General features: G+C 44.9%; 1 protein-coding gene across 5 annotated transcripts in view; it reads right to left on the bottom strand.

Moving 5' to 3' along the window:
* STAB1 (stabilin 1) overlaps positions 1-20,929 on the bottom strand; it is a 54,792-nt gene that overhangs the window by 22,974 nt on the left and 10,889 nt on the right. For all 5 annotated transcript variants that reach the window (XR_007778601.1, XM_030228144.2, XM_030228146.2 and 2 more), the window contains 27 exons: positions 20,264-20,359; positions 19,670-19,786; positions 18,738-18,934; positions 18,422-18,555; positions 16,641-16,768; positions 16,338-16,429; positions 15,302-15,424; positions 13,712-13,858; positions 13,081-13,143; positions 12,370-12,483; positions 11,917-11,970; positions 11,014-11,094; positions 10,597-10,755; positions 9,631-9,693; positions 8,213-8,314; positions 7,185-7,271; positions 6,740-6,851; positions 6,040-6,223; positions 5,761-5,854; positions 4,732-4,890; positions 3,785-3,880; positions 3,324-3,419; positions 2,647-2,694; positions 1,644-1,774; positions 1,156-1,264; positions 853-930; positions 389-490 (listed from right to left, as the gene is read on the bottom strand). Coding sequence is in view for 4 of the 5 variants with exons in the window: in XM_030228144.2 (XP_030084004.2) it covers positions 389-490; positions 853-930; positions 1,156-1,264; positions 1,644-1,774; positions 2,647-2,694; positions 3,324-3,419; positions 3,785-3,880; positions 4,732-4,890; positions 5,761-5,854; positions 6,040-6,223; positions 6,740-6,851; positions 7,185-7,271; positions 8,213-8,314; positions 9,631-9,693; positions 10,597-10,755; positions 11,014-11,094; positions 11,917-11,970; positions 12,370-12,483; positions 13,081-13,143; positions 13,712-13,858; positions 15,302-15,424; positions 16,338-16,429; positions 16,641-16,768; positions 18,422-18,555; positions 18,738-18,934; positions 19,670-19,786; positions 20,264-20,359 (2,966 nt within the window). In the remaining variant the exon portion in view is untranslated. The remainder of the gene's footprint in view (positions 1-388; positions 491-852; positions 931-1,155; positions 1,265-1,643; positions 1,775-2,646; positions 2,695-3,323; positions 3,420-3,784; positions 3,881-4,731; positions 4,891-5,760; positions 5,855-6,039; positions 6,224-6,739; positions 6,852-7,184; positions 7,272-8,212; positions 8,315-9,630; positions 9,694-10,596; positions 10,756-11,013; positions 11,095-11,916; positions 11,971-12,369; positions 12,484-13,080; positions 13,144-13,711; positions 13,859-15,301; positions 15,425-16,337; positions 16,430-16,640; positions 16,769-18,421; positions 18,556-18,737; positions 18,935-19,669; positions 19,787-20,263; positions 20,360-20,929) is intronic.

Below are 20,929 nucleotides of genomic sequence, written 5' to 3'. Positions count from 1 at the left end.
GGAAAGCTTGAAAATGGGATAGACAACTTCTACTCAGCCATACACATCTGATTGCTTGCTCCTTGTCCTGGCTGACATAAGAGCAGCTTCCCAGCTATGACAAAGCCTTCTCTTTATTCTGGTTTTCTCTGCCTTGTACAGGCATCAGAGCACCTGCAGCAGACAGGTCATCTTCCACAGTAATGCCTGGCAGTGATCTAGAGATCTAACTGTAATTCTGTAACTCTGGCTGCTCAAAAGCTTTCCTAGAAGACCCCTCATGCAGGACACACACAATCTCCCTTTCTTACCAGGCAGCCAAGTTTAGGTCTCCCAGCAGAGGTTGAGGTGGGCATTTGCTCCAAAGACTGTTGTGACAGTGACAGCTGTGCTCACCTCGACTGCTTACCTCTAGCAACTCCTGGAATGTGCTGAAGGAGGCCACAGTGCTGAGCTGCTCCTGCAGGCCAGGAGGGCTTGGTGGGATATCTCCTGGGGATGGCAACAAAACCTGCCAAAAGAGCAATGCTGAGCAAGGGGCTGAGGTGAATCTCACTGGACTCCTGCCCCGCTTGCAAGAAAGGCAATTAAAAAGCCTCATTTTACAAAGTCCTGCAATAGCCTGAATTCTTCTATCAGCCAAGAGAAGGGCAACTCTCCGCCCACTGGTCCTGGAGACAAATGTTTTAAACATTGAACACTGCTGCACAGGAAACATCTGTCAGGACCTTGTGATAACCTCATATATTTTGCCTTTATATCCCTTCCTAACCATCCAGACATGTGTTCCTCCTTGGCCCTGTAACAGAGGCTGCTACACAGGCCTGCTTGCTATAACTCCAGCATTTCCCAGTGCCACATGTACTGACATACCTTACTGAGGATGTGGATGATGCCATTGCTGGCAGGGATGTCACTGACAACTACACTTGCATTCTGGATGGTCAATACCTGCACAAGAACCAGAGGGAGAAGCAAAAGGATCAGGAAGTGCCAGGCAAGTTCATAACAAATACGTTGTTCATTCAAGGCTGCACATGGTTAATCTGGGTACAGTTTGTGAAAGATGCCTGCATTTGAGGGCACCAGTGTCCCACTCAGGCTCCCCACTGGATACAGCAGCCCCTCAGCAGTTAAATTTGAGATTGGAACATTTCTTATGTAAGAAAGCCTTACGCCACTCGCAGTGTTTATCTGCCATCTGGTCTGTGGGTTGAGAGTGGGTAATTCTGGTCCGTACTTTTTGAGCTTTTCAGCAGTGAAGACACCTTCAAGGAAGTGGGCTCTGTGGGGAACAAAATCAGATAAAGAAAAGATTAGGGAAGTGCTGGTAATGATAGGGAGATAAGACCATACCACCCAACATTCTCATCTCTCACAGGAAGTACTTTAGCACATGGAGAGAACAATGGAGCGAATTGTTCTGATGCCATCTGACTGGGAAAATCTCTCTGCAAATACATGAAAAATAAACCCACTTCCCATGATCTGTGGTCTGTTGTGCTTTAAATGCCTACTTACTTTTTTGCTGGCTAGATATTTAAATTTCCTTCTGTATTTATCTCGAGGTATGTCCTCATTGGTCATGCACAAGAAAAAACCCATTTCATGGCTCTGTTACTGTTGTTTGGCCCAGTAAAGCAAAGGCAGGAGGCTCCTCATACCTGACTAAAAATGGCAGCATGTAAGGGGTCAACCAGAAGTCTTTGTCAGCACTGCTCAAGTTCTTGATAGCTGCCTCTGATGGCACCAGGACAGTGACATTGGCTCCTGCTGGGATGCTGAAGAGAGATTTCTGTTGTCCAAAGCAGAAAAATGAACAAATAAGACACGCCACTGCCACATCTATAGTGCAAAATCCACCCACCAGCCATCCCACCCTCGCAGCCATGCGAAAGGGATGTGGAGGAACAGGGAAGGTGCTCAGCAGCACAGCAGATCTCCTGCCTCCCCTGGGCATGGCAAGCAAGGAATGCCACAGCTATTTTAGCCAAAACAGCTGATGCCTGATTGCTAAGGGAAAAACTGCTGCTTTAAGCTCTACCTTCCCAATTCAGTTTTCCTTCAAATGCATTCAATCATATCCATAAACACTTTCTGAATGCCCAACATCAGTCCTGGGGGATAAACCAAGATAACTGCTGGCAAAAACAATATTGTGTGCAGCAGGTCAGGTGAGCAAATGCTCAAGTTAGAGGCTGTCCATCATAGTGAGTTTCCACAGACTTAGTGCAGTCTGTGAACGGTCTCTCTTATTCCCACACAGGAGGCAGGGAAGCAGCAATGAGAAAAGGAACAAACATGCAGTCTAATGTCCCAAAGGATGCTCTTCTGAAAGACAGTATTATAATGCTAACCCTTCTTTCCCTTCTGTGCTGTTTTTTGATGGACAGGAGTTACAGATGGTACAAAAATGAAAATTAGGTGTAACACAGCCCCAGCTTCCTCTTGTGAGACATACAAAGTCCCCAAAACACACTCATGACCCTCATTCTACCACAACTCCACAGCTTTTCCACATGCCTGCTCTGTAACCATTTCTCATTTGCTTTGCTTTGTTTTCTCTAAAGAAAAAGATATTTGGAGTTGCTTGTCCTCTAACAGACTCATTCACAGACTTCACTTCTACAGATCTTACCCATGTGGGTGTCCCATGGTTTCTCTTACCTTAACCCAGTTGTAGAAGCCTACAAAGTGGGAATTCCTGGCCAGCTCCTTTCAAATAGAAACAACAAAAAGTTACCTCTGCTGAGCACAGGGTACAGGACTGGGGGACTCAGGGTGAGGGAAAGGAGCAATATCAAATATCAAATCTGGCAATGTCAAATCTGGCAACAATGACTTCAGCATTCTTCTCACTTCACAACCATTACGGACACCATGTATTGTGAGGAGAGATGGGCACTTCTAAAACCAAACTTCAGCCATTAAAAATTTATATTTCCAAATAAACAAACTATTTTCAACTCATCTGCAGTGAGTTCACGTGTATCAGGGACAAAAGATTGAATCCACAATGGTCTTTGATAGTTCTAAAGACAAAAAATAGGCCTGACAGCTCTGACCTGGAAAGCTTTCCTAACAATGAAGGAGAGATGACTTACTGCACAGGACAGGTGCTCCCTGCACAGGGGTAAGGCAGCTTAGAAATTATGCTTTCACTGGCAGTAATTAGTGCTGGCATCACTTCTGTGCCTGTGGCCTTGGAATACACTTGGGCTTCATGCTGAGTTGACTCCTTCATGCTGGTAGGGGTCAACTCAGGTAACAGGGAAAAGTAAAGAGAGAGCAGAGCCAGTTTCTCTCCAGTCTCAAAAAGGCTCAGACATTTGGTCTTTACTAACTTTTAGAATGTCTCCATAGCATGTCATGCCATCCCCAAAGTAGCCTTCGGAGCAAACACAGGATCTCTCTCCTTCACCAAGAGGTACACATGTAGCCTGCAAATACAAGGAAAAGAAGAAGAAATTAGAGATCAAACACAGGTTATGTAGTGTTACACCCATCTCAGAATTGAATTCTTGCCTTCCAAGGGCTGGCCTAGAGTAGCACACACAAACTCCTTCTCCCTGCTGCCTTTATGGAGGCACTGAGTATTGCCCTCATGGAGCTAAGCCTGGGTGATTGCTTTGGTTGTGTGAACCCACAAAAATCAGAGGATCCATCTTTGGAGCACATCAGTGCAGGCTAGTAAGATGACATATCACAAACCTTTGCAATTTTCTCAATGCCATGGCTGCTGCAAAAACTGTCAGTGAGCCTGCCCTGCCATGCCAGCCTTAAGGACAGCTCCTTAACTACTCACCAGGTCATGGCAGCCACCATTGTCCATGAGGCACGGGTTGATGGCATCACAGCTGTGGCCATCGCCAGCATAACCCCTCTTGCAGACACACTTGCTCTGCAAGAAAGATATTTCATCTTTATAAACTTACCAGAGCATCCTCATTTTCTATCCAAAAAATGTCTAAGGCAGCAAAACTTATCCTTAATTTATTTTCCCAAGTTTTCTTCCTGGTCCCTCAAGACCTGGAAATGTGGAGTTGTTTCCTTAGCAGAGCATCATCCTCTATCACAACACACAAGCTGTCTGGTTACTCAAGCACATTGATCCCCTGCATTTTTTGGCTCTGGGGGTCACTTGAAGATGATGGCTTCCTCCTTTATTTCCAGGTTTTTAGGGAATGACATAGACTTTGTGAATGGCAGAAAGAGGAGTTAATTTCAAAGCTTCTTGCTTTGAAGATATCTAGGAGAGGACTTGCACATCTCACCTCACTAAAATCTGCTACAGCTTTTGTACCTTTTTCAGCATTTTGTGCAATGCTCCCCATGCTCCAGGGGGAAGCAGCACCCTGAGAAGTCTCCTCTCATGGGCACCTTCCTTCTACCTCAACATGTATTGCTCTTGGCCCAGCTCCCTGTACAGCCTGTCTGAACAGCTGCACATGCTCTCCAGTGCTGTGGTCTGGGGACAGGGGCATGCAGCAACTGCTGCCTTAGATCAAGCTGTATTACAGAGTGCACTCCTGTCCCTTTGCTGCACAAGTCCCAGAGTCGAGCAGCAGTCATGAACACACCAGTGCACAGGCAAGTGCACTGTGATGCTGCAGCTGCAGCTGGTGTTTCTGGCAGTGGACAAACAAGTTTGGCTGCTGACCAGCTCAGTTTTCACCTCTGGCAGCCCAAGGCCACTGAGAGCAGCTGAGGGAGTGTTAGTCCTACCTGCAGCCTGCTCAGCTTTGCTCATACCTGTCCGGGCCCAGTGTACACGCAGTCGGCGTTGAGGTGGCAGCTCCCTCTGCTCTCCAGCATGCAGTTGTCTATGGGCACACAGGTCTTGCCATCCCCAGTCCAGCCCACATTGCACTGGCAGGTGGCAGTGCCAGGGCCTGTACTGGTACACAGGGCCTTCAGGAGAGGGACAGAGAAGGAATTACACCCAGCAGAAGGGAGAGAGTGCAATGAAAATACAGCAACAAATCTTCTTCCTCACACTGTGGAGAATTTCTGACTGATCGACTCTGATCCAGCACTGGGAACTGGGGGTAGAAGCATCTTCTCCAGAAAAGTCATAGAAAACTTCATAATAAAGTGATTCTGGAGACATTTTGTGTTTTCAGAGAGGTAGACACTCATGTCTAAGGTGGCTTAGAACTCACAGGGCATTCATTATCATCATGTAAAGCTCTTCCATTACACAATAAGTATTCCCTGAAGAGGTGGACCACAATCTCCTGCCTGGGATGGAATCAGTGATAGATGGCAGATCTCTCTCAGGAAAAGACCTACTTTGTACCCAGTGCCATCCTATTCTCTTGTATATGGCCCAAAGTCTTCCTCTGACTGAAGGGTCTAATTTATGATGAGGTCTGACCATTTGGCAGTAATTTCCAATATGAAGCATGGATACAAGTATAGTGTTGATGGTTACTGGGGGTATGTGTTGGATCTCACAGTTAAGCTACAGAGAAAGTAACATGTTAGAAGAGCTTGAGGGGAATATCATTGCAAACTAAAAATTATCTGTACAGCTAATCTGTGTGGCTGATAAAATATCTGGTGTGAACTAGCCAAACTATCCTTGGAGTGTCACATTTTGGTACCAGCCCAAATGATTGACATATTTACAATGACTATGCCAAGGCACTTGTTATTCCACCTCATCTGACAGACAGGAAAAATTAGCACACAAAATGTGTAACAGTCCCAGAAGTCCTGGATCCCTGTTCTGATTGCGAGGAGCTGCCTCTCCACTCTTCAGAGTCTGAGCCCACTTACATTCTGTGAACAACCTCCCCGTTCTGGCTGACTGCACAGGTCAATGGGCTGGCAGGAAAACCCATCCCCTTCGTATCCATCCATGCAGATGCACCTTAAAAGTATAAACACAAAAGGGACACAGGTAGAGCAGTCCCTCAAGCAAGCAAGATTTATTACTAGCAGGCTGGCTGAGTCACTCAAACCATGCTGTGCACCAAGTACACAGACACACAGAGCCACAGGGGTGGCAGCCGTGTACAATGGCCTTGTGCCCCTGAACATGCCACAGAGACTGACCTTGCTGTGTCATTGAGGCTGCAGACAGCGTGCTGGTGGCAGTACTGGGACAGCCCACTGGGGCCACAGTTCCTGGATGTCTTGTCGCAGAATTTCCCAGTGTAGCCTTCCTTGCAGGACCAGGACTGACACACCCCTCCACTGCCTGGCCTGTTGTCACAGACACCATGGACACAGCCACAATCTGTCAAGGACATGCAGTAGGATCAGTAAGTACAGAAAGTCCAGAATCCACCACACTTGTAGATTTCCAGCTTTCCTTCACAATCTCTTGTGACACCAAATAATCATTCCATTATTTTTTTTGACAGAGGGGATGTCTGCTGAGAGACATCCATCACAAATCAAGCCTGTCCAGGGAACAGATCCTGCCACTGCCTGGGTCCATGTTTTCTATAGCCTGTAAGAACAGACTCAAATTTAGGCTATCAAGCTCAAGGTCATTGTCAACTGTCTTTTGTTTCTTAACATGGGAGATCTAAATTAGGTTGATGTTTCCAAAACATCACCACTGTCATATCAAATGTGTTTTCTCCACTTGTCATCATGTGTGTCCCTTGTTTGAAAGGACACACATGATGACATTTTTGTCACTTCTTTCATGATGCTGGTCTTGCCAGAATGGAATCCAATATACATGAATTTGCACCCTTATCTTTGTTCTAAATTTTCCTTTAGTCTCTCCATCAGAGTTACTAACCTTCATCACAGTTCTCGCCATGCTTGTTTGGGTTTGCACAGATGTGGCAGGCTGTACCTTTGAAACTTTCAAAGCAGTGACAGTTGCCATTCCCTTGAATGCCATCACTGCACTGGATGGAAAACAAGAAAAAACCAAAGTGATTGAAATTCAGAGAAATGCCAAGGCATTAATATCCATCAAAGGTACTTTTTGATACACACACTAACAAACAGGACTTTGAAGAGTGGTGGTAGTAATACAAGATCCCACACAGCCAGAGCTGTGTCCAACAGCCATGACCTAATTCTCACTAAACATGTGCCATTTCCCTGGATCTTCTGCTACTGCCTCTGTGGCTTTATCCCTGGAGCACAAACTCTGAATTGTACTTGTCTCAAACTACACTCTCCAACCACACTGATGCACCTGCTCGGTGCAATGCAGAAGGTTCCTCCACACTTACATTTCCCCGGCCATAGCACGGGCTGGAAAATCCCCCAGGGCATGGCATGCAGTCTGGACCAAAGAACCCTTTACAGCATCCAGGTTTCTGAAAAAAAACCCAACAAAATGGATAAGGTATGAGAGGACTTAACAAGAATTTCTTGGAGTACTCCTGTGCTCATAATTCTCAAATTCTGGTCCTTGTCTCTGCCATGGAGGGAAACAGAACGTTGTATTTAGTATCTGTGTTTCTTAGGAGCTCCTGCACCTAAATTATTTTTCAACAATGACTCTCTTCCTGCTCACAGCCAACTCTTCTCAGAAAAAAACATTATTTTCTGCTTACTCTGTGGCTTCAACACATGGGATGCATGTTTTTAATTAACTTTTAATTCTTTAATAGCACTGGTCCACTCAATGTTACTTTAACCTTGCTCAGAACTGCATTCCTGTGGAGGGATGTAGCAGCCCTGGATTGCAGGCCTTGTCATGACTGACCAAAGGAAGAACAATCATAATACAAACAATCAGAAGTATTTAATGAAACACCCACAAATCCTTACATACAGTTGGCACTGTGAGAGCTCAGGAGCTGCAGACAAACATGAGGTCCATAAATTCACTAAGAGAGACTTTCCTGAACCATCTGACAGTGGTTCATAAACAGGATGCAATCACTTCACAGCTTACAGCCCTTTCTCTGTGCTCAGCTTCCTTTGGGAGAATGCTAAAGCTGGCACACTCCAGTTAACACTGCACCATCATGGCTTCCTACAGCTTGGCAGGTCACAACAGGGATGCCTTATCTTATTTGTTTGTTGCACTCAGGTTTAACTGGGCTGCCTTCTAACATCTGCAGTAGGACAAAAACAGGTAGCTCATTCTCCTGGACAAAAAGCAGGTAGCTTGTTTATGTGATGGTCCTGGGGACAGCTTTCCTTCTGCTCCCATCCAGCCCCCTGACTAAGAGTCAGAGCTGCTCCTGGTGGATGAGGAAGGGCAGAGCTGAGCTCTCCCAGAGGGAATGTGTTCCTCCATCCCACTCACCGTGATGGTTTGATTGCAGTACCTGGCGCATCCCTTCTTCAGGACGTTCAGGCCCTGTGGGTCATGGATGTAAACACATTCCTTTGGGGATAGCGTTGGTTCCTGCACAAACAAAACAAGCCACTAGCACTGTCACCTTCCCCTTGGCTCTTTCTGCTGCAGAGAGCAACTGTGCCTATCTCTGAGCTGGGGAAGTTCACTGAGGAGCCGAGGTGAGCAGCACACAGCTGTGGCAGGCCTAGGAAGGACCAAGGCACACAGTGGCCTCCTTCTGCTCCCAAGTGTCCCCAAGCCTGAGCCAAGGTGCTGCCCTTTAGTTCTAATAATAGCATCTGTGATAAGGGAAAGAGCAAGCACAGGGGAAGGAAGGGAGGGAGAGGAGACAAGGGAGAGATAAGGGTGGCAGGGAGGAGAAATAGAGGGTAAGAAAGAGAGGAGGAAAGACACAGGAGAGGGGACAGGGGAGGAGGGAGGGAGAGTGGGGAATAGAAGGAGTAAGGAGAGAATTAGTCAGTGAAGGAGGGAAGGAAAAAGACAAAGGTGAGATGGAGAGAAGAAGACATAAGAGGAAGGGTTGCAAATAACATTGGAACAATGCTCAGTGACCTGTCTTGGAGCTGAGCACAGGTAGAACTGGGCCCCAGGTGATTTTGCCTTTGCCAGCCTCAGTCAGAGAGGAAAATGAGCAACTGGTGATTTTGCGGATCTCTCTTCAGACATCCATGCTGAGACAGCATTAACAAGTTCCCCTGAAAGTCAGACCTCTCAGATGACACTCAAGAATTTAAGGGTGGTGAGCACCTCTCTGGCTTTCACAAACAACATCTTGGGTCTGGCCTTCACACTGCCATTTCCTGGAACTTGCTGTTCTGCTAACCTCAGCATGGGATAACTCAAACGGCAGCACTCCTCCTTCCTCCACCTTCAGCTAGCTCTGCTCATATCAACAGGGAGCACAGGCCAGGAACAAACTGTTTCTCACCCTCTGCAGAGCAGAAAGGTTGTTGTGATTCTCTGGCTGTGATATAGGCAGAGGCAGTACTGGATGGTACTTGTGGAATCAGGTTTGTTTCTGAGACTCTGGAGCAGCTGGCAAACCTTGCCTGTGGGCAGGAAAGCTCTGCCTGAGGCAGAGCAGAAGTGCTAAAAGCTGCAAGTCTACAGTTTCATTTAGACAAGAATTTCTCACTGTGCTCCACATTGATTCAGCAAGCAGACTCCAGAAAAATAAAGTGCACAGAGCAATCAGTGGGCAACAGTCTGGGACCACAAAGCTTGGATACATACCCCCTAACAAGCCTCTCTGCTGGCTGCCTTTCCTGCTCCCTATTTATCTGAAAGTGGCTTGAGTCAGAAACTGTCAGTGTGCCTGTTTGTCATCATGCAAAGAAATTACAGAAATAACTACAAATATTTACCATTTCCTTGCTGCCGGGTGGGCAAATGCTGTTGTTGAGGGCCTCACAATCCACACAAGTGCCCTGTTAAGAAAAGAAGAGGCAAAAATGTGATCTCCCAAAGGAATCCCTTCCCCATGCCAAGAATGCTACAGAGCTACTGTTCCCAGTACATATATCCAAAACCTCACAACATGTATCTGAGATATTTAACTACTATTAGTTTCCATGCTCTGAAATGAGCCAAGTTTATCACTTAATTGAAATCTCTCATGTGTCTCAAGCAGATGCTTGCACCTGCCTGAAGCTGGGCTCTGTCTGCACTCTCTGAGTTTCTCTGCCATTAGACATCCTGCTAGGCTGGAAATCTTTGGGAATCCAAGCAGCTTTGGGAATCCAAGCAGCAAGCCTCACTGAATCAGCAGGTTATGTGGACACTGTGGCCCCTTGGGACTCACTGTGTCTCTCCAAACCTCTTGCTATTCAGAGCCTCATCTTCTTTCCTCAGTAACCTACCAATGATCAAACTGGGGAGCAAGCACCTCAACTAAGGTGTATGAAACAGTTTGTGTGAGAATACTGCACAGCATTTGTAGGTCCTGCTACTGAATGCCTGCTTCCTGTCCAGGCTACAGGACACCAGTGGGACTGAGGTGGGAACAAAGCACTGTCAGCCAAGTTAGCAACTCTAGTGGGAAGAAGATCATACAAAGGAAAAGGCAAATGTACTTTGGAATCCAAGGTAGGATGGGGGCACAGAAAGAACAACAACCTACAAGGAACATTTGCTGATTAGCAGGAAAGCAGTGCCAAGTGCAAGCAGAAGAAACTGACAGTGCTGCCAAAGCTCACACCAGGGGGACTCTCAGACAGACCACCTTTCCCAAATTCAGCTTACACAGCCTGCTTTTGGCCCTCCAGGTGAGTGTGGGGTGCACAGCAAGCAGCAGCTGTGCTTGGGCATGAGAATGGGAGGAGCTGACTTACCATCACAATCTTATGTTGCTCTTCATTGCATCTGTGAGGCAAAATGGGAACAATTGAAGGAGGGATGAAGATGCCATCCAAAGTATGAATAATACCATTTGAAGCCACAATGTCTCGCATTTTTAATGGGATCCCTGATTCATCCATCAGAATTCTTCCCTGATGCAGAAACACAATTTTATCCCGTTAGACAGGATCAATTCACAAAGCCAATGTGGGAAACAGTTGATTCACAGGATCAAGGGCAACAAAAATGGTCAAGCCTCCTAGTGGAGTCCCAGATTGGATAAGAAGCAAACTAATTTTTAAGCAGAGGAGGAAGCAGAGATTGACTGAAACCACATGTTGTACAGAACACGTGCAGACTTTCTCCTAGCACAGAAGGGTTTGCCCCTAAAGGCTTTGATTCACACTTACATCTGCACTAATGTTGATGGTAAGTATCTGGTTAGCCATTGTAACAATGTGTGGCATCATTATCAGTTGCTCTACAGTCACCTGAAATAAAACACAAGGGAGTGGTACCATGAAAAATGACCATGAAAAGGGTCATTTCAGTGTAGCTTACAGAATCCTCCCATGATTCCTGCCACTTGAGAGACTTCTCAAGGGGACTTAACATTTACATTTCATGAAATACCATAAAAACAAGCAAAGGGTCAGAGGGTAATCCAGGACTTTGTGTGAACTGTTTGCAGAACCACAAACACAGCAGTGCTGGTGGCAGCTGCCTTGGTTTTCATTCCTTGTTTAGGTAACTGTCCAGTGCAGCTGAAATCAAGTCTCACTAGCAGTGTCTCTTGCTAATACAGCTGCAAGTAGGGTCAGACTAATAATGGTTTTTTCTAGGACATATTCAATAAACAATGAAAGTTCAGCCAGAAGCATAATAGAGAACATATTTTGACTGAAAAAAGAAGCTCTAAGTCAGAAAAAAATGTAAATTGCAGCTTCTGTACTTAAAAATATAACTATTTGAGTAGAGAGTTCTGAGAACCAGGACAACTCTTATTTTTGTGTCCTGCAGGAAACTCTACTGGACAATATTTTCATTGAAAAGGCCATCCAACTAGGGAGCACCAACACTCCAGAAAACTCAGAGTTCCTTCATGGAGAGAGAGCACAGCTGTCCCTTTTGGCAACTCCTTTCATGGCAAACACTTTGCCTCATCAGATCCTGCAGAGTCACATCTCTGCTCCTCCAGGGGAAGTCCAAGAAGCAGCAACTGAAGTCATCAACACTGTGACCTCTCTGCCAGACAAAAGAGCTGCTAAGGGGTTGGTCTGAAGGAGGTCTGGGGTCAGAGCTGCCTCCCTTACCGCTGCTGAAGTGTAGATGTGATGTTTCACCAGCTCCTGGAGCTTATTGATGCCCTAAGGAAAGAAGAGGACATGAGAATTAGATACCCCCTCAATGCTCAGGAGTAAGAGGAGGCAACTACATTTTCTTCTAATCAGAGATTGACAATGCCAGTGCCTATAGCAGTGAATTCACTTGGTGAATAAGTCCCTTCATTTTCTCCTGCCTAAAGCTGGGGTGAGGAATGAAAGTCAATCACCAGATTTAAGCAATCTGGCTGATCTTATTTCTCACTGCAAGCTCCATCAGCACCCACTTCTCTCCTAAAGCCTTACAGAAACAAAGACATGGTTTAGCCACCCCCAGGAAGAACAACTTTCAGCAATGACCAGATCCATTGCACAAAGTCATTCCAGCACAGCCCAGTGCAACTCAGCCAGCTCAGGATGTCTTACAGTACTGTGAGCTCCCACCTCTGTGAAAAGGTAAATGAGCCTTCCATCTCTCAGCCTATCCACAGCATCATTGCTGGGTACAAACACAGTGAAGGGACCTGGTCCATCCAGTATTGCAGGCAGGCCACAGTTCTGCAAAAACAACAGAAGATTTCAGCATGGATCTAACATTGGTTACTGAGGGGGTGTCCAGCAGGAAGTGAGAGGAAATATTAAACAGCTCACTAAAGGCAGGGCTGTTGTAAAGCAAAATGTGCAAGAGGCAACTGAACACCAGGGACAGGTGTGTGATAGAACAGAAGTGTAAGTGCCACAAAAGCACAGCTGGGACAAGGAAGCCACTGGTGGGAATGCAGAAAATACGAACAAGGGAGTCCTGGGCTGATATTCCCTGTATCCTTTAAACACACAGAGGCACTCAACTGTGGTCAAGAACTAAACATGCTGTGGAGAACAACTGCAGGGACAAGGGGAAGATGGGAAAGAGGCATGTACCCTTGCTGCTTGTGCCAGATCCCCTATAGCTGTGAAAACTCCAATATTTTCCATTACATTTGCTAAGGTAAAATAAGAAAATAAAAACCAAAAATGGCACAGAATAAAACATCCATTAAGAAAGCCAAACCACTGAGATGTATTTAAATGCTATTCAAAATTCCCCCCAGATCAGCAGCGGGCTTCGTACAGCAGCACTACCACAGCTTCTTGGGCAGACACAAACTTGCTTACCTCCAGTATAGTTTCAAATCTACTGAAAATTTCCATCGAGGCAAGGATCTCACCAATGGTTTTCTGCAAGAAGATACAAAGAGGAAAAACTGGGGCTGAAGCCAGGTCTGAGCACATACTGGAATGCCAAGCATGTAAAGATCTACAGGAGACTGTCATCCTCAAAGAGATGGGCACAATCAAGTGATTATTTGTTCTCATTTAACACACAGACAACTTTTTGATTATAATTTCAAAATGCACTACAGACCAATTAAAGAAAATCTTGGTTTGATTTTTATGTGAAAAACACTTGTCAATACTAGTCTTGTAAGATACCTATTATGTAAAATACAGCAGCAGAAGAGCTCATTTGCTGATTTTATTCATGAAAGAAGAATTCTCTTCTCATCCAAGCACTGCAAAAGTATCATTGCAAGATTTTTATCTGGCTTATGCAGTACTATTAGCTACTTTTAAAGGTATTTTAATAATACCTAACAGGCCTAATCAGAGATGAAGACAAAATAAATAGCCTTTTCCCTTTAAAAAAAAGCCTCACTGATTTTGAGGAATAACGATGAAAATTGCTTTTTTAAAAGTGTTTATTCTGCTGCCCCATAAAAGAAAAGAAATATGAATGCTTCTGTACCTGTGGGTTTCTGAGGTTGTCTGTGCTGGGCTTTTTCCTGAGGCTGTTGACAATATGTATGATGCCATTGGCTGCTGGGAGATTTGACTGCAAGATGTTGTACAGTTCCCCTGGCAGATCTTGATACCGGAAAGATTTGATGTATGTCTGGGTGATAATAAAAATAAACATAAAAAATAATAATCATAATCACCATAACAATAATATTGATGATGATTTATTTCCTTGTGGTACATCTATGTTACCATGACACAGCTATAAATCAGTCCTTATGGCTCAGCAAGGGGAAGGCACAGCCAGAGTTACCCTTGAAAAAATAAATGTAAGGGATGGCCTGGTGTAAGACAAGCACCCCACCCAACTTGAGTTTGGGTGATATTTTGATCCTGAGTGGTACTTTCAAGTCTTAATACAGAAAAATAAGACCTCATCTGGGACACCCTGCTTCAGAATGAGGTGTGAGCAATGCTTGATCACAGTTCTGGATCACGAAAGCATGTCCTGACCACCACATAGCTGATTTGGAGGCAATCCTGGAAGTACAGCTTTGGCTGCAGCTTTTATTGACTCGTTGTGCCTACAAGGAATGTTCATAACAAAGCCAGAGCAGTCAGGCTCACTGAACTACAAGGACTGGATCCCAGTCCTGCAGTCTGGCGTGGGAGGGTGTCCCAAGGTTCACCTACAATGTAAGCATCCAAGCCTTGGTGCTGCAGCCATGATTCAAGTTCAGGGAAGCACAGCTTTCCTGTGCTCTTTATTTTACCATGTGCATTTTGAATTGCTCCTCCCTGCCCTAAACTTCAGTTGATATCACTGAGGACTCAGTTTGAAACAATGGAAGGGGAGTGCAGACTTCCCAGATCAAAAAGATCCTAAGTAAACAAACAGGAAACAATTTTAAAAGGAGCATTGACACACTCAGTTCGGATTCCCCTGCTCCCAATAGTCTTTGTCCTTTTGATGTATTATGACCTGGACCTCAAGGCCAAGGCTGGATCCTCAGAGAGGAAACACAGGGCTCTCTCCCTTGGCCACCTGTGGGTTTGCAGGAAAGGTCCAGGATGGAGACAGAGAGCAGTGGATACCGGAAAATGTGAGTCAGTTGGAAAAGGAAAAAAAGAGCCTTCCATGTCAGAACACAACAATGAAAACTTCTTTACTAGGAGGACTAAGGAAAATATAACAGAGAGGAAAAGAGAAACTACAAGAGGAAATATTCACATGTGGCTGTGTCCAAGCACACAAACTCCAAGGCAGCATTCAGTCTGAAGGGAGACTTTGTTGCCTCTTCCATGTCAGCCACATGGTGTAGAGAAGAGGTCTCTTCTCCAGAACACGGTGCATATAGAGAGCATGGAAAGACCATGCTCAGGCCATGTCAGATTCTTGCTTGTCTGTGAGACAGGAGATGTGGTTGCTTGGGGTGTCTGGTCTTAAATCACCTTGCTTTAGACTACACAAAGGAGATTCTTGTTTTGATCACAGAAAAAGGTTTTCTGGTGAAGAAAGCTCATCAAGGAAACCATGCTCAAGCTCCAGCCTGCCCTGTGTGAAAGCAGTGCCCCAGGCCTTCAGGAGATTCCTCACCTGGCTAGTGAATGTCAGCTGATGTCCTGACAAGGTCCACATAGTCTTGGCTTTTATCATATCTTCTATCAAGTGCAGACCAGGAACAATGTGCATTTTGCACAACTGCTCAGCAGCTGTGTCCTTTGGAGAGGAAAGCCCACATAAAAAAGAAAAATGACACGTTCTTTCAAAAACTTCATTTACCACAAGACCACCTTTCTCCCAGCTAACACACACAGAGTAATTCTTAGCATACAAGACTGAGCTTTCCTCTTCATTTTGATTCACTGGAGCAGCACTCTGGCAAAACTCTCCCTCTTTTTGTCTGCACATCCAAGAGGGAGACTGATAAATCCGCAAGTGACTTTAAAGGAATCCCCTGGACAGAAACCTATTGGACTTGGACAAATTAAAAATTATCCTTGCATGCTGTAGATTATAAAATTTGATGAAGTTCCCCAAGAGCAATTTTGCCTATGCTGGACAATGAAGGTGGTCTAATCTGCTGAAATTACATGTAGCTTCTTCCTTTCTTCTCTGGGCTTACCATCATTGCTGTTTTTTAGAACAATTTTCTGTCAATGCTGATTTAGGTGGAGCTGATCCTTGGAGGAGCAGGTCGACTAGGTAACTTGGGGGCCTCTCCTGATATATTTTCTATGGATATTTTCAGAAGTTAGTGTTTTTGACCATAATTTGAAATTGCAATACTTCGGTGTAATACTTGGCCCCTTTTGAAAATCACACCCTCAGGTAGTAAAAAGCCACTTAAAGTTTTAAGAATAGCCATACATAAGAGTGACTTTCCTGACATTAAAAACAAACCAAAAAACTCTGTCAGTACTGAGGAAAGAAATGGAGTTTTTTTAAAATAATATGAGGGATATAACATCCTCTATAAGGCTGCAGACAATGAAAAGTATTCCCAAGAGATGATTTCTCTAAATAGTGCATGCCAAAGTTCCTCTCTTGTGTCAATCAGTTTTTACAGGCTGCAGAATTGAAACAGGAAAGAACCTTAAGACAAAAATTTGCTAAAGCCAAGAAAACTTACGTTGAATTCCATTCTATCAAGAATGGGAAGAAGGGATGGTACAAAGACTGTGAAGGGCCCATATTTAGTCAGCAATGCTGAGCACCCAGAAGCTGTAAAAAGAAGGGCAGTGTGAAGTAGTTAGGCAGTGATGGTTTAACCACAGCAATAAATATTCCTCTTTTAAACAGCACAATTCAATCTACACCGTATCAGCCTGGTAGAAGCAATAAGTATTCATTTACAAGGAAGCAGATGGAGTTTGGCACTGCTACCCTGTCCCCAGCTTGCTCCATCCCCCAAGCAAAATAAAAAAGCATTTACCAAACATTTTCTTGGCGACGTTTAGCTTCCTTATAAACCTTCCTCGCAAATTGTGCTGATTTATCTCACCCAAGAGATCTTTATAGCAACTCCTCCCATCTCCAATCTCCCCTTCTTTACACACACAGCTATGAGGCAAGGATGAAACATAACAAACCATTGTAAACCAGTTTGCAACACATTCAGCAATTGCCAAGTAGAACAACATGTCAGTATCTACACTTGAAAGACCAATCCCAGTTCTCACATCATAGAATGGTTTGGGTTGCAAGGAACCTTAAAGATCACCTAGTTCAAACCTCCCCTGCCATGGGCAGGGACACCTTCTACTAGACCAGGTTGCTCAGGGCCCCACCCAACCTGGCCTTGAATTCTTCCAGGGATGCAGGTAAAGGCTGAGTAAGTTCTGCCTAAACTAAATGACAGGAAAAAAGATGCACATTTCTGCCAGGAAAGCCAATTTGCATCTACCCAAGGAGAATGGAGATGTATCTTTCTCAGATACAAACAACATAAGGATTGTCTGCTCTAAAGTTCAGAGTACAGATTGCCACAATATAATTATTGACACCTTTTTAATTAGATATTTAGTCAGTTGTAGTAATTTCAGCATCTGAAAACCTGAGGTAATGCATAAAACCCACAGGCTAAGTGACGATCTATCAAACAACTCCTGTGTGACCCCTTGGCTCCAGTGAGAAGGCAGCCCAAGCACACCAGGTACCTACAGTTCATCTGGAACTCACTGAGGGGCCCAGACAGGTTAATGACTTTTCCAGAAAAGCTTATCTACATGTGAAAATCTCTGTCCTGGTTCACACGGGTTTGCAGTCATCACTCAGAGACTACCAAAGATGTTTTTTCCCGTTTGGGCTTTGTCCAAGTATCAGCTCTGCTCTTTCTGTGTCAGCCATGCAAAGACATGCGACACAGGGGAGGAATTTGACTCCACTCCAGGCTCAGAGGGCTCAGTGCCAGCTGCTGGGGAACAGATCTGTAAGGCAGGGACTGCACTGAACACTGTGTCCTGCACTGTGCTAGCACATCTTCAGAAAGGGAAGCCACCGTGTTTCAGTCTTGGCCTGGAGCACACGATGAGCAAGTGGTTGCTAATAGTTTTAACAGCATTGGAGAAGGAAGAATCAAGGAGATGGGATTACTCTTTCCCTTTTCAGTGTCTCAGAGAAGCTCTACCTTTTCTTGAAAAAACATAAAATTCTCAGATAAGATTTCTCTGGTGTTTGAGAAGCCATTATGCAAAAATTATCCTCTATCCAGCTATTTTTCTCATCTAAGTGGTAGAAACTTGTAGATGTTTAGCTCCAAAGGACTAGGTGAGGTCTGTGTTTTCTCAGTCAACTTATCCCTTCTCTGTCACTCTGCAACTCTAATTTATTTATTGCTTACCTGACTGGGAGAAGAGACAAAGCCTTATTCCTCATAAGCAAATATGTGCAAATATGAGCAAACAAGCCACACATCTCTCTTTTAACGATGGATTATTAACTTCTACCACCACTAGCTTGGGGAGCTACACACCCAGCTCACATCAAAGAAGACTCTGCCACCCCAGATTTAAAGCATTTTGTGACCCACGTGCAATAATTTACAATGACTGATGTCAAACTCTACTTTCAGTAGGTTTGTTACAAACAAAGAACAACTCTGGCCCACACTGCTGAGACCACCCTCAGTTTCTTCAAAATTCAGCTCATCCAAATCAAGTTTCCATTCTAGCTGCAGAATAAGCTTCTTCCTTTGCAGTTTTCAAGCTGGCTTACCTAGGAGTGCCCTGAGAGTTAATTTCACACGTGGCAGTCACGTCGCAAAGGTACTGCCGGCAGTCGCTGGGAAATGCCGAACACTCGGATGAAGGAGTTCTCCTACTCATCCCAGACTTGCAAACACACGTTGCCTAAGGAAAGGCAACACAGTGATCATAGAGCTGCATTCACCAGCTTTTACCCTGTGAGTTATCCTACAAAAGAGCTGCCTGGTTTCCCTTTGCAAAATCTCAGGTGAGGAGAGTAGATTTGACCAGAACATTCATCAGTTCATGTAAAGACCTTCTCCCAGTTTTGGCTGTTATTGCCTTACCTCTCCTGGTCGTCTGTAAACACAAATTGTGGAGTTTTCTGGGCAGCCTCCATTGCTGTCAACACAAGGGTTGATGGGCTGGCAAATCTTTCCATCTCCTTGAAATCCTTCTTTGCAGGTGCATTCATATGTACGTGATCCAAGAACTTTACATACAGCAAAGGGGGAACATGGAGAAGGAGCACAAGGATCCTGAGCTGCAATAAAAGAGATAAAAGGTGAGCAGAACAAAACTTCTGTTTTCAAAACAGCACTTAATTCAGCACAGCAAGGCATGGAAAGAATGGAGCATAAGGAATTTGTTCTGTTAAACTTCTAAAATTTCACAGGGAAATGAAATCATTCCAGACAGCAGACATTTGGGAGTTTTTATTCTGAGGAATTTGGGTGACACATTTTCCATGTTACTTCAGGAACAGAAGTGTGAGTGACAGAGGATGCTTGGATTGATTCTGAATTTGCATCATATCTGAGGATACATGAAACTGCAGTTTGGTCAGCAAAACCTGTAAAGAGCCAGTGAAAACATCTATCTATAGCTAGCTGATCACATGCATCTTATCAATGTTCTTTTAAGGAAACCAATTAAAAACCTTAAATTTGAAATCACTGAAGAACTCCTTGGACTCCACACCTTATTATTTTAACTGGTTCAGACTCACCAACATCCTGCTGTCACTACTTAGTGCATAATTATAAGTGAGTGCTGGATGGGATTTGCAGCTTTAATTCACTTCTTGCTTTTATGACCAAGCAAAAGGAGACCCAAAAGCTTAGCCCTTAATCTTATGGGTATTCCTGAAAAAAATGAGTTTTAAACCTCTGCAGTGAAATAGGCATTGTGTTCACAGTAACCAAACTCCTCTGCACATAGCAGTGTGATAGGATTTTTTCCAAACAGGACCATTTAGGGTCATAGAGAAGTTTCTCACCTTGGCAAGTGCTGCCCTGTTTTCTGTAGCCCAGCTTGCAGTCACACAGGGCTGTCCCATCCCTCACCACACACTCGCTGTCGGCCTCACACGTCACACCTTTGCAAAGGGGGAGCTCTGCAGTCACACAGCAAAGAGAGTTTCCCTTTGAGCATGCAGGGCACTGGTAGAAGATATAATTCACTTTACAGAATATCTGGAAATAAAGGCAAATGTGGTTTCCCAAACTTTTGAGGTTCCCAAACATTTCCACATTTGAGGACCCCAAACTGGCACAAAAGCCAGAGGATATGAGCAGTGCAGGCAGCTCTGAGTTCCTGGCAGCCTAGGTAGTCAGGTCCCCCAAGGTTGAGAGAAGAGATCTAGTTGGTGTTCCAGAGAAAAAAAAGAAGCATACAGAGATGGTACATCTTAACCCCTGACACAAAGTGGGGAGTAGACCCCAGCTCTTCCCTCTATCTTGATCTCCAGTGCTCAAATCATCTTTCCTCTACATTCCCAACCTATTCAGTGCCTCTCTGCCCTTTTAGGGACACCCAAGCCCACATCATAGGGCTGCTCTCCCAGCCCCTCTGCAGCTACCAGTGTGTTTACCTTGGTCACACCTGGGGCCTGTGTAGCCTCCATAGCACGTGCAGCTCCCATTCCCAGCCACGCCGCTGCTGCATTCCCCGTGCACACAGTCACACTCTGCAAGGGAAGTCCAGACAAAGCTTCAGCTTCAGCTTAGCTGCCAGGCAATGTACAAGGCTCCAGGAACACACTGGCCACAGCTGCCCTGGCACTTGGCATCCTGATTTCCCACCAGTAATCCTCTAGCTCCTTTTAAAATATGAACATGCCAGTCAGAGCTTTGAGAGGGTAAATTGCTTGTCCTGGACTCAAGAAGATGAGGTAAGAGCAGCCCTGAATGCAAAACCTAGACCAGCTTTTCAAGTGTGTCACAACCTCCAAGATCACCCCTATCTCACCTGTGTGGACACAAGGAAACAGGAGCTAGACAAAAAGGGCTCCTCTAACAGGCAGGCTGCACTGCCATAATTTACTTCCCAAGGTGCCATACATGAGGGGCAGCATGGTGTGTAATCATGTTTTTATAGAGGGCAGCAAGTAAGAAGTTGGAAGACAAGTGGAGCTGTTATAGGAGTCTGAAAAACAGTAGGGAAGTGAGTGTGGGTTGTTTCAGGGATGTAGGTAATGGCCTGGCTAGAAAGAGAGAGGAAAGTGGGGACAGCCTGAGTAAGGGGGGAGAGAGAGAGA

Source organism: Serinus canaria, chromosome 12, assembly GCF_022539315.1.
Source record: "Serinus canaria isolate serCan28SL12 chromosome 12, serCan2020, whole genome shotgun sequence".
NCBI lineage: Eukaryota > Metazoa > Chordata > Aves > Passeriformes > Fringillidae > Serinus > Serinus canaria.
The sequence above is the reverse complement of the archived record's forward strand: the minus strand, read 5'-3'. Positions and strand labels throughout refer to the sequence as shown.